Here is a 16,142-nt window from a genome sequence, read left to right as displayed (position 1 = left end):
CATCTGATGCATATGATCACCCCTTAAGAAACAGGATCTCAAAACCAAACCATCAGTTTTCCTAATGTTTCCAAGGGCAGGTTACACACACATCCCAGGGAGGGATCCTGCTATGAAATAAAGGAGAAGAAGCAAGGATTTGCCATCCATAGAGCAAAGCAGGAAAGGTTCTTGGTAATATCCTGGCAGTGAGCATGTCAGTTCCCCCCTCTCCCTTTTTCTTTCTTTAAGGGTATCCCAATGGAAGGAGGCATTGCTGCTGTAAAACACCCTCACACATTGCTTCCTCTGCCTGGCAGAAACCACTCAGGTCACATTCTCCACAACCATCTCACAGCCCAAACATTTGGGTGGTGTATTTCCAGATTCAATTCACTACATCCCATAGCTGTGTACACAGCTTCCTTGTCCCAGAAATGCTTCCCAGAGGTAAGTGAAATATCATACGGGTCTGTGTGACTCCAGCAGTCAGGCACGCTGCCACGAGCAGCATCCGAGAGTATGAGCACACTGTAAAGTTACTCTGCCATTTCTGTTCAACATCCCTCTATGTTTAGTAGATGCTAAAACTCACTTGAAGCACATCTGAGTTAAAGGATCCTTTGTAAGCTATGCTGCCCTGCAGTCTTCTTGGAGCTCTGTGAACAGGCTTGCCTCCAGGACATGCACCGGCACTAGTGCCAAGGGAACAGGTTACTGCTGCTCCCCACTGCCCACAACAGATTCTCTGCTCCATATTTTTGCCTTCCTACTGCCTTACTTCAATGAATTTAGAAATGAAAAAGCCAGATTTTACTTATGATAACTATAGGAATATTTTGGTCCTTTAATGCACACAGAAAGATACTTGTTTGAATGTGAAATCTGTAATAGCACTTGCTCATTCCTAGATCGCAGGCTTTCTACCAAGCAGGGGATGGGAGTAGTGTTCTCACTGTTCATTCTGTGCCCTTGTGTGCACATACGTATGCCAACTGCAAACAGGCAGTTCCTTACTCAACAGTTTTTCTTTGCCTGTTGCCTGCTAACATGAGTAAGACTTGAACTTGTTAAAAATGGAGCCACTGCAGCCGCATCTAAAGGAGAGCTGAAATCTCCTCTTACGGAGACATCAATCCCTGCTTGTGAGATTCATCTGGATTTTGTCTCTATGGCTGATCCCTGTAAAGGGATTTGGCTCTAGACAGATCTTAAAAGGACTTTGTACTCATTTACTCTTTCTTTGGTTTGGGGGGATCCATCTCAAATTTGCTTTATTGTCCTCACCCTGTTTTCCTGAAGACTATATAAGCCCTATCTCAGAAACCACAGCATCTGCACCCTAAATCAGGACTGCCTCAGCCTCCCAAGCAGCAGATCTGCCTGTGGTCTAACTAGCATGTGCAACTGGCTCCTCGCAGGGTACAGCAAGGAGGGAGAGGAAACACAGACAGTTGACAGCCCCAGGATTAGATAAGTTTAAGCTGCCATGGTCACTCACCCTGCAACATTGCTGCTTAATTCCCAACCACAGTGCAGCCATAAATCACTGAGGCTTCAGTTTACTTACATAAATATTTCCCTTCTATTGCAACAGCTTTTTTTGTTCTTTTTCCATGTGTTGTACATCTACATCCTCTTTCAACCTCTCCTTGAATCCAAAATAACCTCCTTTGCCCTTTCCTGTGATACTGGTTCTTCATTCCATCGATTCCCTTGTGTTCTTATAGTACCTGTTCAAGGCTGAATAAGTCCCTGCTGGACAAGGATGATAACCTATTCCAGAGAAGGCTAACTGATGCTTCATACCATGGCATTAATGTCTGCTGCCTAAAAAATACTTCTGGTCCATCAGAGGATTGTATTTGCCTTCTTCCACTATCAAATCATACCTAATTGAGCTATGATCTATCGATGTACCACAATTTTCTCCTCTCCTGCAATTTTACTTGCTGAGGTCCCACAAGGTATCGGACCTTTTTGCTACTGATTCTTACTCTCACTTCATACTTTGAAACTTGCATTTTATCTGCTTTCTGTTACCCCAGGCTTGAAGGTTATCAGCAACCTCCTGTACAATATTTCATCCTACCTATTTGTTTCAACAGCAGCTATTTCCAGCCCATTCTTTCTGTCTTATGCCAGTATCTCCAATGAATATACTGAATGAAATTAACCCTGAGACCACCTCTCGAGATCCCTTCCTCCAGCTCAGGCATTTCCATTCCAGCACAAGCCACCAGCGTCTCATCCAGAATAGTGTCTGTTCTGCTGTGTCTGTTCAGTCCTGTTTTGTTATTCTTCTCTAGTTTCTTAAGGATTTCCTGTATAGCACCATAACAGACACATATTTTCTTTGTCAGGACAATCAAGACAGCAAGATTGTATCACATTGAACAACTGTCTACCCTTGCTAAGCTGTCTTGCCTTTATTCTATTTTCCATTTACCATAGGCTGTTAAAACTGCCTTCTTGGACACCTCTCAGCTGGGACGTCATGGTGATTGGAACTAATGAGTAGTAAAAGAACTATTTTTTTATTAGAAATTAGAAAAATGCTTTAGTTAGGTAATAAATACATTCATTAAATGTGTAAACATCATTTGCTTACAGCAAAAACAAGGTAGCTGCTTGGAAGGAGGTGATTTGAATCACCACCACTCATTCGTTTCATTGCCAAGAAAGTGATTCCGCTTAGTCAAAGCGTGTGCGGTTGTGAAAGAGGATTTACTCATTGTTATTTGAATAAAAAAGATTAGTTCATCTGCATTGTCCAGCAGACCCATAATCACTTGTAAGCAAGCGCTTGACAAAGGGATTTCAGTGTTACAGGCAGATTTGTATTGTCCTGAGATTCTTCCATGGGTAAAATCACGGCTAATGCAGAGGCAGCATCTCTTCTCCTCCTCTCATCTATGAAGGTTGCTTCCCTTGAGTGCAATGAGCAACACTGTTCCCCCAGAGATGAAGGAATGTGAAAGGGAATATATGACTGAAACCCACAGATGTTATGCTCTAGTTTAGCCAGAATAGCTTTTCCTTGAACACTTGAAAGGAGACATGGAAGACTGCAAGCAGAGGTGTTGACAGTAAGCACACTGGGATACGCTTTCTTTCCATTTCTTTCTTCCTCTGGGGCTTAACACTGCTGCTCCCTCACAGTAGTGCTTTTCTGCAGAGACAGGTGCCTTGGGACTGTGTCATCCCATCTGGCAGAAGTCTCTCCATAGGCAATCGCGCAGGTAAACATCAGAAGTTAATTGTGGGAGAGATCATTCACTGCAGCCATGAGGGAGAGGCTCTGAGGAGTCTGGTTTCCAAGGCTGCAAGCGGGAAGGCCGATGGTGTCAGTTCCCTGCCCAGAGGGTAGAAAGTTCAGTATTCAGATAGCTGGGAGGTGACAGTTTCTTCTTACCTCCTGGTGGCACGAAGCTGAGTAACCTTGTGCCAAGCCTTGTGTCTTTAGCTGAGAATCAGCCTTACAGCACATCGCTCCTCTGAGCCTTGTGCTGCGGGTGCTCAGAGAGCACTGCAAGGCTTTTTGAAGAGCAAACATCTATGGTTTGAAGTCACGAGGGTACTGCTGCAGTAATATCAAGTATGAAAGACTAAAATGCTTTACTGGTTGCTGAGGCATGGTTTTGGTAAACAGCTATTACAGTGGACTGAACTGAGGGAAAATATCCAGGCTTCTGTGTTGTGGAGCATATGCTAAACCATACATCCTTACGTGTCCAACTGCTAATGTTCAGAAAGTGACATGAATTGTTCAAGTCATGGTTGTGCTGTAGGAACCGTGAGCTCTTCTGCTGTGGCTGGTTTTCTTGGAGCGTTTCTGACACCATCCTGGGACCCAGAACCCTTTTTAGAGGTGTTTCCATACCACAGTTCGTACCTTTGCCTGCTCCTGCAGGATAAGCTGGCTTGTCAGCACCTTAGCATCTCCCCCAGGGAATTGCTTTGCACCTGAAGCCGTAGGTCCTGTTTGGTAAGTGCCACTGCAGCTCCACCTCAGCTTCTGCATTGCTCAGGGGAGCTGCAGTCAGCAAAATAGGTTCTCTTTCTGAGGACCTCCAGCTGCAAAGCCTGCTCCCTTGCTCTTTGCAGGAAACTAGGTCCTCAGTGGTACACAGGGAGAGTAACCCCAGCATGCAGCATGGCAGTATCACCACCCTGATGCAGAAATAGGGCTGGGAAAGAAATAACTATGCAGCAGACACTGGGTGTTGTTTGGTGTGGCAGGATGGTGCTGAGCTCCCATGGTGGTACAGATAGTATCAAAATCTGCATGTTGACTGGTTTGCACATCTAAGGAGGGCCTGACTGCAAGTGGTAGTGGTACTAGCACCAGCAGTTACAGCACAGCTACCGTGTGAGCCTGATGAGCCTTCATTCAGGAGCTAGTTGAAATGTGTTATCTGCAAATATTCAAAAATATTCCAAAAGCATTCTCTCAAGTCTGAAAATATTGGGCTCTGAAAGTGCATTCCTTGTCTTTGTTCTTAATGGTATTTGCCCAAGGCTTTTATCAGGAGTATTATCACGATGGGGTTTGGACTGAAAATGATAGATGTTGTGAACTCACCTACATAAAGTCTTCAGAGAGATCTTCAATAGAAAAAGAAAATGAAACCAAATCCGTTAGGGATATCAGTGTAATTTTTGGAAAATCAAGCTTCTTTTGCATACAGCTCTCCTGTGTAGTGATGGGAAACTCCTGACAATTTTGGTAAAACAAAAGCTCCAGATTCCTTTTTCCAGGCTCAGACATTAACAAAGTACTGGTGTGAGGAGGAGGTTTAGAGAGAACAGGGGACAGTGAGTTTTGAACAAGCTTCATTCTGCCAACACCTTTTTCAGCTGTCAGAAAGAAACCCTTTTTATCCACAACTGCATCACTCCTGATATCTCAGTCCTGGATTGAAAGCAAGTTCTACCGACTGGGTTACATCAATGAACTGTATCACTGCACCATACCACTGTGTACTGGCACTGCTTAAAAAGAGTGTTTCTAGATGCTGATCTCTTGATCTGCTCGTCTCCTTGTCAAGAGCTCTGTCAAGGGCTTAGTATTTACTGGTGAGCAGCAAACAGATCTAATAGCCAGCAGTCAAACATGATTTATAATCTCCAAGTACATTGGACTAGGCTGGATGTTTGCTAGCACGTCCTGGGGTTTCACTGTAATTGAATGACTTTATGGTGTTTGGGTTTTTTTTCCCAGGATACTTTAAATTTTCCCAGTATCTCTAGGAATATATTCACAGGATACCAAGAGTTTTTAGGGAGTTTATTGCTCTTTTTCTGCCGCACTCAGGCTATCCTGAAATAAACAGCAAAACAAAATGGGGTAGCAGCCACGGATTTGTGTATCTGCAGTGTTGCAGCAGAAACCTCTAACCAAAACAGTCTCCTGTGCTTGGGGTGAGATGAGTCCTTTTGATGTGATAACAAAGTGGTTAAGGAATTCAGAAGTGTATGTCCATGTTGCATTCAGCTGTACCATGTGAGAGCTCTTTCTCTTACTGGCCAGAATGGGTTGGGATGTACAGAAATGCCGTGACTGCTCCTGCTTCCCAGCACTGAGCTGACAACAGAATTTATACAAGAGTGATTTTTCCACATAAGCAGAGAAAAGCAGGGACAGGCAGGTGGGCTGGGAGTGGCTGTAAATTCACTCTTTGCACACTGGAAACGTGGATGGTTGCTAAGGATGTAAATGGCTCTCTTGGGACTTGTGATAAATTTGGGAGGTGAGTCGGGCATTTTCAGTGTGAGGCTTAGTTTGCAGTTTCACTGTGATGCAGTACTTTCCATTGGGAGTCAGCAGGATTTACTGCCAGCCACAGCACAGATGTGAACCTTGCATGGAACCTTCAATAACCATTTGCACATGTAGCATCCCAATGGCTGAGCTGCTAGATTGCCGCCTTGTGCTTCCCCCTGTAATGAGGCAGGCTAGAGAACTTCAAATGAAGGCAGAGATTCTCATCAGGCTTCAGTTCTCCAGCAGCTGGGATATTCAGAAACAAAACTGCAAGTGAGATTTCACAAACTCCATGGTAGCATTGCAGAACTGGTGGCTTTGAGCAAACCCAGCAGCTTCCCAGTGGTGGTTTGCCCCCTATGATATTTCGGGTTTTCTCTAAGAAGGAAATGGTTGTTTCGGAGTTCTGCTGACAAGTTGAATTTGCTCCTCAGCTTCCTGAGCCTTCACCCTTATAGTCACAGCATGATGTTTGGCTCTCTTCAGTTTTAATCGCCCTGTGATTTGCATATAGCTACAAAGGGATTGCTGCACAAAAGCCACCCTAACTTCTGCAGGTGGTTTGTTGGCTGGCAGACTAATGGCACACAGGGAACAGACTTGGAAAGTCTCGATTCCAGTCTAATAAAAGCACTCTGCTTGTGCTTATTACCTCCATTTTAGTTTCCCCTCCAATAATTTGGTTAAATAACATTCTTGGAATGCACAATGCTTCCTAGGGAAGAAAAGCTGGAGTGTAATTTTTGGTCTCTTTGTAAAGAGTGCAAGCATTCTGTTTTTCTTTGCAGAGCACTGTTTTTACATATCACAAAACCCAAGCTCTAGCCAGAGGACTGAAGGATGTGACAGTGATCTTTGAACTTTCAGCTTCTTCCAGACATTACATGGAAGCAGCTTTACCTTTCAGAAGGCAGAAGCAGAGCTTTGTAGGCATGCCACAGGATCACCTCCTTTTCACTGCCCATCTGCCTGTCTTTCATAATGTCTCAATTCAGGAACCTTCCGCAAAGGTCACAAGCAAGGTCAGGAAATGGAAACCTCATGCTGCCTTTATCACAAGAGCACCTCTTTCATACTGAATAGAAGAGCAGCATCTGTCATTTACTGTTTTATTCCAAGTGCCTTGAATTGTAAAGCAGCCAGGGAAAACAAGGCACCTTCCCTTGAATTGCACATTCTTCCAGGTTGAGATCATGCTTTTATTTGCCCATTTCCACTAGTTTTCACTAACTTCAGCCTTGGCCTGAAGTTCCTGCAGGTAGGGGTCTCAGGATGTGCCTGACCACCTTTGGGACATGGCATGCTGCTACTGCTTCTGCTCTAGGAAAAAGAGAAAGGGGCCAGCAGCCAGATGCACATAACAATAAAAAGTGTGACAAAAAGCTGGGAATCCATTCAGGAAATTCAGATATAAAAAACTTCTGGAACAACCTTTGTGATGGGAATGGTGAGAAATGGGGCAGGAGGACGCAAAATCCCTCACTAGTTTTAAATCAGAGCTTGACGTGGCTGTATGGCACAGGTCTGAGGTGGCGGCCCCCCTTTTCTCCATGCAGTGACTTTAGACAACAGCTAAATCCATTAAGCAGGGTGGCTTCTTCCTGGGAGCCAACAGAGAGGCCTGGTGTGAGCATTTGCACCTGCCTTTCCTAAGGCACAACACTGCTTTGGCATGGTGCCTTCCAGATTCTTATAGATGAGTGTGTCAATAGTGAAATCAGATGTTGCTTCAGTCTCTTCTTGAAAAGTACTAGCTACACAAGAAAAACTGGAAGTGAAATAAGGAGAAACAGAATCTTAAAAGCAGAGGATACTTCTGTTTCATGGTCATTCAAAACTATGGTCAGGTTTATTTTTGTTTCTAGTCCTCTTTAGTTCATCCACTTCCAAGTCTTTCCTATAAGAGAGCTCCTCTCCTCCTGCAAGCACTGTGGGTCCAGCCTCAGACCGCTGTGAGTGAGGCAACATGAAGCAACCCTGACTTTCCCATGCACAGAGGCAGCTGTTCTGGAGTTCATATATAGCCACTGGAACCAGCCCTGCTCCGTTGGTACATTAATTCATTAAAACCCATGTGTCTTGCTACTCCCTGTCTTAGAAAGCTTAGAATTGTTTCCTGTCAGTCCTGAAAAAGGCACTAAATGCACCATTCTGCTGTACCCATGCTCTCTGCTTCCCCTATGAGATGAGCAAGTTTGTCAGTGGTCTTTCCTGGCACATACGGAAGGGGAAAGCATCAGGAAATCTTCCCAGAGTCTTGCAGTACAAAGGGAATGAATTAAACCTTTAGTTCATTTCTCAGTAAGCTGTAGATTACCATTTCCATTTTACAAGAGATCCTCACCACCTAAATAACGATTTTCAACATCTCCTGTTACTCAGCATGATGCAACATATTCCTGCACTCCGTTAGCATGGTGTATCACAGCGTCCTGGGGAATTGTGCAATCAGGACAAAACAGGACAAAACCAACTTTCGGCTTTCAGAATCTTAAAAAGGGGGGAGAGAAGTGGTCATGTAAGTAAAGCGAAGCAGTTTGTCCATTGGAACAACTGTGCCACTACTGCATTACCTTCTAGGAAGCATTCCTCTGTCTTTGCTCCCACTTGCATGAATCTCTCCTGCCTTATACAAAACTAAGTAAAACTGGATCATTTCTGGGGTTTTATGAAGTGCTGAATCAAGGAGGTATTTAGCTGGATGTAACCCCTCTCTGCTGCAAGCTCCTACAGTATAGGAAATGGGCAAGGTCTACAGAAGTGGGTGCACACTAAGGCATTGCCCCAGCATAGCTGCTTTGGAACACTTTGAGGCTCTGAATCAGGAAGATCTGATTGAGACATCCCATCGCTTAAGCTAGCACACTGTCCACCATCTGCTGTCTGTATAGGGAAGAAGAGTTTCATCTTCACCTCTCCTTTCTTGAGCTGCTTTACTTGTGGACGAATCTACTGGAGCAGAGGGAAAGCATGCCTGGAGTCCAGGCTGCTGTAGGGTACACTGTGAGCCGTGAGAGCTCCTGTTCCTGTTCCAGAGTAGGTCAACCACTGCAGAGCTCCCCCAGAGGGCTGTTGTTTGAGTCTGGTCTCCTCTTTGGTTAGAAATGTCACCTCAAACCTCCCTCTCCATAGGAAGCCTTCACCAGGTGGGAACTTGGTCATCAAAACCTAGCTTTACCTTCCAAAACAGCTCCCCTACTTCCAGTAAAGCTGTGCTGCTGAGCTCCTGGTTGCTTTTCTGCTTCACCCCCACCCCTTATTTCTGAGTTTTGTTTCCTTTTAGGAATTAACCAGTCCTGGGCAAATTGAGAGCAGCACCAAAAGGCATCTTGGTGTGGGAAGCTGTGACTTGAAAGACCAGAAAGAAACAGGAAGTTTGTGTTTATCTGTTCAGTAGCTCTGATCGGACACTGGTGTCTCTGAGCGAGCCCAGCTGGCCAGTTTTCACTTAATTCTCGAGACTAGGAGTAAACAACTGATGCCTTTCACTTCAACCGAAAATGAAGGTGCATCAGGAGTGTTTTACCAGGAGCTATGGAACTTTCCAGCTCCTCAGGCTTGTTCAGTGTTTTCCCACCACTCTGGAGGTGCTCTGAACTGCGGCTATAGTCAGGGAGCAATTCTCTGGGGAGCTGAAAAGCTTTGGGATCTGGATGCCTGTTTTCAATGTACGTTTTTTCCTTAAGCTTCACAGTCTGAGCAGTGCTGAAAGGTCCCCATGCAGAGCTGGGCCCTGCAGCCCTCACCTCATCCCTGCCTCGAATCCCCGCATTCCTACTGAACCGCGCAGGGAACTTCGGAGGTTATTGAACTGTGGCTGCTGAGGGAGGTTTTGTTACAAAACTGAGATCAAACAGGAGATGGAACAAGTGTTCTCTGTGCCACCTGCCCGCCAGAACCTACCTCGCTGCAGCATGGTGTGGAAGCAGTCAGGAAAAAAGGTCTTTTTGAGCCCAAACGAGCTGAATAATAATAGCAAAAAACCTGTTCACGAAGCAGCCTCATTTGCCTTCCCCACAAGCATGAAATGGGTGGAACTGGGTTGAAATTCAATGCAGAGCAAGGTCAGTGTCCCTACTCAGTGACCGTCAGCTTTGCAGAAACAGAAGTGGTGCCAGCCCATGCTGCTGCCCTGGGGGAGTGCAGGCCTTGTGGGAGGAAAGGGATGGGCCATGAATCACCAGCCCTGCAGGAAGACCCATGTTGAAATGAGATTCCCAGGGAGAGTCTGAAATTCACCCTGGAGAGGCTGTGGTGGGAGGAGAGGTGGGGAGCTGGGATGGCCGAGACTGCAGGAGAGGTGGCTGAAGGTGTCGGAATGCATGGCGCAGGGAGCAGGGGAGATGGAGGCAGGACTTGTCAGTGGTACCCAGTGTCAGGGTACTGAGTACATCTCTAGGCTTTGCATCAAGCACTGTTACAGGACCCGTTCAAAGCTGCGTGTGACAAACAGTCATTTAACTCCAGGTGGTGTTCACTAAACATGTCTGTGTATGTGTGGGTGAATCAAGAGTTGATGGCTCAGCTATCCCATATCTAAAATGCAGACTCATGGCACAGTTAAAGTTGGCATAAATAAGAACCTTCTGTTTCTCTGAACTGAAGCAAGCCCAATTTCTGCAGAGCAGGACAGATCAGAAAGAACAGCTCTAACTGTGTGAAAAACGTTAACAAAACTGGTACAGTGATTCAGTGATTTCATCAATCTACCAGTTTAAGCAGTCACAGCCCCTAGATAAGGCACTTGCTTGCATATAGTCATCAGGACTTTTAATAAAACAAAATTTAGCTGTCTAATTATTTCAGTCACTGGCCTAAAGTGAGCTTTCCATAAACCCATTAATCTACCTGGTCTGGAAAGCCTTCTGCAGCCTTAGGACCGGATCACTGCATTTATACTCTTCCTCCTCATAAGGAAGATGCTCAGCCTGGTGTGCCACATGCAGGACATAACCAAGCAGATAACCAGAAGTTGCAAACATAAAACTCTAGTCCTTCCAATTAAGCTCATCACCAAGGAAATGTACCACACTGAATGTGCTGTAGCTGGTTCCTGACAAACCCTTCTAGAGCTGTTTTAGGAATACAGGGGTGGAAGTAGACATTGACCTGTTTGTCTCACTATCGATACCTGTGCTGGGAGTGGTAATTCATTTGAGCTTCATTTGAGCTGTTGTGCTCTGCTCAGAAGGGATTTGTGAAGCACCAGTGTTCCCACAGCCATGACAACTGATCAGGTTTTCTTCTTGTGAGATTGCAACCCCTTCACCAGTGCTTCTCATTGCCCCAGTGAGCCAGGAGCCTTCCCAGGTCAGCTGGGGGAATGCAGGAAGAAATCACACGTGAAAAAGAAGAGAGCAGCCTCTTCCATGGAGATGAAGTTGATCCAGCAAACACACTGTACTGATTTTGACTTCAGGGGATGCAGTATGCACTGACAGCAGATCCTGACTTCAGGGGATGCAGTATGTACTGACAGCAGATCCTGACTTCAGGGGATGCAGTATGTACTGACAGCAGATCCTGACTTCAGGGGATGCAGTATGTACTGACAGCAGATCCTGACTTCAGGGGATGCAGTATGTACTGACAGCAGATCCTGACTTCAGGGGATGCAGTATGTACTGACAGCAGATCCTGACTTCAGGGGATGCAGTATGTACTGACAGCAGATCCTGACTTCAGGGGATGCAGTATGCACTGACAGCAGATCCTGACTTCAGGGGATGCAGTATGTACTGACAGCAGATCCTGACTTCGGGGGATGCAGTATGCACTGACAGCAGATCCTGACTTCAGGGGATGCAGTATGCACTGACAACAGATCCTGACTTCAGGGGATGCAGTATGCACTGACAACAGATCCTGGCCTGCCTGTGCGCCAGTGAGCACCGAGATTGTTTTAATTTGCCTGGTGTCAGTAGATACAGATGTGACTGATGCAGTCCCGTTCACTTGGATTTTGGTGCAGAACTGCTTGCAAAGCTGAGGTGCCAGGGTGAAAGCTTTGGTAGCCACGTCCTTCCCTGCCTGATCCCAGCCCTGCTTTGGGTGCCAGGGGCTGCCAGGAGCCCTCATTAGCCCCTCTTCCTCCCTCCCAACAAACCTGCCCTGTCTTCCTTCTGCTTCCGAAGAAGGGGCCCTGTGAAATTTAACCTCTGCAGGAAAGCAGCTCCTGGTATAAAAAAGACTTCCTTTTCTGAGCAAACCAGTTGACATTATATTTCTTCAGTACATCACCTGGTAGGTCTGTAAAATAGTTTTACTGTGACTTTTACCATCATCTCTGCACCCTTATTCCACAGTTAAGAGTCTCATTAGAAGTTAAATTATTTATGAAAGTAATTACATCTTTTCCCGGCATGTATAATGGACTGTTGTGTGAAAAAGCTACAGTAGCAGTTGAGAGGTTCACCTGCAAACTCAACTTTGCATTGAACCTGATGTAGAATATAGCCTGGAGTCAAAACAAGAAAGGTGAAGCAAGCATCTTTGTAACAGGCTCTTTATCTTCAGCACTTCCGTATCTCCCACTGCTGTAGGACCTGGCCACAGGTACTGCATTGGCAGGAAGGTGGTAAGGAGAAGTCCAGAGCAGCGCAGGGAGGCACAGCTTGCTATCTCATGTTCATCATGTTTGCTGGCCCATATCTCCAGCTTAATTGTTCTTTTAAAGGAAAGCTGTGAGAGTGCACAAGCCCTGAGCTCATCCCACAGCTGAGAACAGAGAGCACTTCACACACCTAATCCCAAGCACCTTAGGAGCCAATTTCCAGAACTGACTTGGCCACTTGAGTTTGATTCAAAGCTGCCCAAGGGAATAGATTTGCTCTCATTCAACTCTGGGCACTTTGGAGCCTGCCCCAAAAACCAAACACCTCCTTTGGAGGTCTTCCTCATTCCCCCTTCTCGGGTGGGTGAGGCCAGTAAGCACCTGCCTTCCCCTGGGTAGAAATAGCTGCATTTCAGAGGGTTGCAGCTGGAGTGCTAAGCAGCGTGTTGGAGAAAAGCACAATAGAAGGAATAGAACAGAAGGAAAAGGCAGCGACAAGAATTTCAGAGGAAAAGCAATGATAAGTACGGGAACGCAGAATAAGAGAGACTCAATCTTTGTGACAAGGGGAAAGACATTCTTGGTTAGTGGGTTTTGCTCAGCTCTCTGCCTATTAACATAACCCTGTTAACATGAAACTCAGCAGACGTTCTCCCCATTAACATGGGAATGTGTCTACCTGGCTGATGTGATGCTGGAGAAGACAGGTAACATCTGTTACATTTGTGTAGCGGCCCAGCAGAGTATGAATCCATTAGCAACTGCCCTGCACCAGCTATCAAAACTGATTTGTGTTTCCATCTCACTAATGTTTTCCAAAAGCTGTTAACAGAGGACAGGAACCTTGTGCTGAGAAGCACGTTTTGGTGGAGGCTTTGAGCAAGTTTGACTTAAACCATCACAGCGTGTGTGGAGGGTACAAAACCAAACTGAAATGAAGAAATATACTGGTTCGAGTCCAGGCCATGCTCCAAAGCAAGTGTGAAAGCTGTGGTATAGGACTATGATTGAGTCATGGCTACACATAATAGGGGAAAAGAGAGATTAAAACTTACACCTCTTATGAGGAACAATTTGCATTTTCCTGGAATACAGCACACCCTGTTCTTAGGAAGTTTGAGGGCCTTTGGGGAGGAATGGCTGAGGCTCTTTCTCTGCTAGTTGGGAAGATCTGCAGCTTTTAGGGTTTCTTTATGTATTTCACATTGTTACAGATGCTAAAGAAACTTCCTGCTATGCACAAGTTCAGCCATGGTGAGAGCAGGGAGTTCTTGCTCTGGTGTACCTTGTCAGGAGGAATGACAGCGAGGGTGCAGCAGTGTCCTCAGACAGGTCTTAGAGATCAGGGATCTGTACTGAGCAATCTGCTGTGGTGCAAATACGCTTTTTGGGTTTTAATGATAAAGACAGTTTCCATTCATGGTACAAATCAAATCCAGGAGATAACTGCTCACCGAAGCAAACCATGCAAATACATTTCCATCTCACTTAATGGGCATAACAGAGCCTTTTGAATGCAAAAATAATTGCTGATCTTGTGATTTGGGGGGCAAGCTGCGTGCCTCTGCCACACTGTGCAATATCCTGTGAGTTTTCATTTTAAAAGACTTACTATTGCATAGCTAAAACTGCTATCCTCAACCGGATATATTCCTGCCCTCTTAACCGAGCTTGGTTTGCTCTCAGCCAAACAATATTAAAGACAAAGATGCTTTCCTTTAAGGAAGGTGTTAGCTTCAAAGCTAAGCAAGGATTATAGTCATGGTAACGTGACTAAGCACAGGAGAGAAGGTGAGGGAAAAAGAGCCAGAAAGAACTGGCCTGGCCAGATTGCCAACTGGTGCTCATCACCCCAACCCTGCTCCAGCCCCTGCAGGGCGCCTCAACTGAAGCCTCACTGATTTATTCTCACTCAAGTCCAAGATCTTGAAAGTAAATACCCCAAATGTGGCAGCTCTGAGGGTCAGATGGCACATTCCCAAAGGCAGTTCAGGAATGCCAGAGCTGCAGCTCCCGGGGCAGCACTGGCTTGTGGTCACATCCTGCCCCATGCTCTGCACTGTGCAGCTGTGCAGCAGAGGAGGCACGGAGCATCTCGTGTGGATGTGGTTGGGTGCGGTGAGGGTTAACATCGAAGTGAACTCGTGTGTTTCCTCATTGCGTTTGATGTAACTGCTCAAATGTGGTGCTGGGGGTGGGGAGGGCTTCCTGGAGGTGCTGGGAGGAAGGGGGGTCACCAAAATTGTTCCTGCTTCTACCCTGCTGGTTTGTACCAAGAGAGGGTTTACCCTGAGGGGTGGGTGGATAGAAAGAAAACACAAGCAGCAAACACACTGTACAGGGACTGTTCTACTTGGCCTGATAGGGAAATGGCAGGAAGAATTCATAAGCCTTCATGTCTTTCTCTAAGTCAGTGCTAGATGCTGGAAAATGACTGCTCAGAGAAGGGGCAACCACGAAACATCCTGTTTACCCAATTCTGCACTGTTGGAACTTGTTGCTGCTGCTTTTTTCCTTAAAACCCCCAAACCAGAGGCAATTGCAAGAAAACTTCAGGTTGCCCTGGAGAGAAAAGTCATGAGGGCCTCTTTACCTTGTAACTGCAGAGAAGGAGCTTGATAACAAGACACAAAAAGGTTCTTCGACCAGAAGTCAGACAAGAACGGAGTGTATCTGCATGGTTTAGTATGCACTGGTTTTAAGGGAGTGTTGGGCTTGGTTCTTGAGTGTCACTGCTGGCTCTTCCTCCGGGTGCTCTGTCCGAGCCATGGGCACCTCCACACCCCTTGCGTGCCCTCCTGCACCTAGAAGCAGTCACGGGCTGCGGAGGTGGCCGAGCAGCAGGGTTTGCATGCAGCCAGAGCAGCAAGCGTGAGCGAATCCAGCCTGTCATTAGTAACAGTTCACCTGCGCTGGGCGACACAGTCCTGAGAGACACACAAACCCTTTCACAGGCGGCTCCCGGACCTAGCACAGGAACCGGGAATGCCGGTTGGTTTATGTGGGCTGGATGTGTTCTTACAATGCAGCCTTCTGCCGAGGACCTAGCACTTGTACTACCAAACAAGTAGGTTTTCACTTGGAGTCAAATCTGGGCTGTTACTAAACTAAATTTAAAGCGCAGAACAGGATTAAATTAGTTTTGAGCTATCTATAGAGCCAAGCTGTATTTTAAGAGACTTTTAAATGCAGATATATTGAATGTAGGAAATACTCACCCAAAATGCATCTTTAAACTGCAGCTGTGTCATTATTACCGCGCTGTGGAGGGCGAGGAATCCTTCAGCGAGTTCTCTCGTGGGTGAGAGCCGCAGCAGCCACAGCTCCGAGCCCTGCTGCTTTCCCCCAGCCAAAGCAGAGAGTGAAGCACATCCACAGACCTGGCTCTTCTGAAGTCAGGCTGGTGAAAACAGCATTGGGCAGTTTCAGACAGCTCCACGTGATGACCTATGGCTGGGACGGGACAGAGGGGATAAAAGCCGTGGCTCACACAGAGAGACATGCACGCACTCAGCACCCTAACCCCAAACCTGTTTCTCTGCTGGTAAACAGTTCATATTGAAATGAGGAAGCAGGGAGATGTCAAGTGATGTCAGGCTGCTCCGTGCAGTGGGTGCGTGCGAGAGGCTCGCAAGCTAAAAACCAAAGAGGTAAAATTCAGCTCTATGATTTGATGAGCTACAGGAGAGAGAGCAATTGAAATGCAAAGGAAACCAGCACAATACAAAGAGATAAGCTGTGGAGGAAATGAGTGCCAAACTGTCACAGAATGCTGTGGTCTGACAAAGAAAACGATGCAAAAGAAGCCCACGAGCCACGTTTCTCCTGGGGTTGGAGGGACCC

General features: G+C 46.2%; 1 protein-coding gene across 4 annotated transcripts in view; it reads right to left on the bottom strand.

Moving 5' to 3' along the window:
* Positions 1-15,891, bottom strand: part of PSTPIP1 (proline-serine-threonine phosphatase interacting protein 1) — a 469,822-nt gene extending 453,931 nt beyond the window's left edge. For 2 of the 4 annotated variants that reach the window (XM_061447301.1, XM_061447303.1), the window contains exon 1: positions 15,518-15,858. In XM_061447301.1, the coding sequence (XP_061303285.1) occupies positions 15,518-15,550 (33 nt within the window). In that variant the 5' untranslated portion in view covers positions 15,551-15,858. Of the gene's footprint in view, positions 1-15,517 lie in introns of all 4 variants that reach the window. The other 2 variants (XR_009742255.1, XM_061447300.1) reach the window with 2 other exon arrangements.
* Between the last annotated feature and the right edge of the window lie 251 nt (positions 15,892-16,142).

The sequence above is a fragment of the Pezoporus flaviventris genome, unplaced genomic scaffold (assembly GCF_033815535.1).
Source record: "Pezoporus flaviventris isolate CSIRO_AGI_PZ_B2104156 unplaced genomic scaffold, CSIRO_AGI_Pfla_v1 ptg000006l, whole genome shotgun sequence".
NCBI classification, from domain to species: Eukaryota; Metazoa; Chordata; class Aves; order Psittaciformes; family Psittacidae; genus Pezoporus; species Pezoporus flaviventris.
The sequence above is the reverse complement of the archived record's forward strand: the minus strand, read 5'-3'. Positions and strand labels throughout refer to the sequence as shown.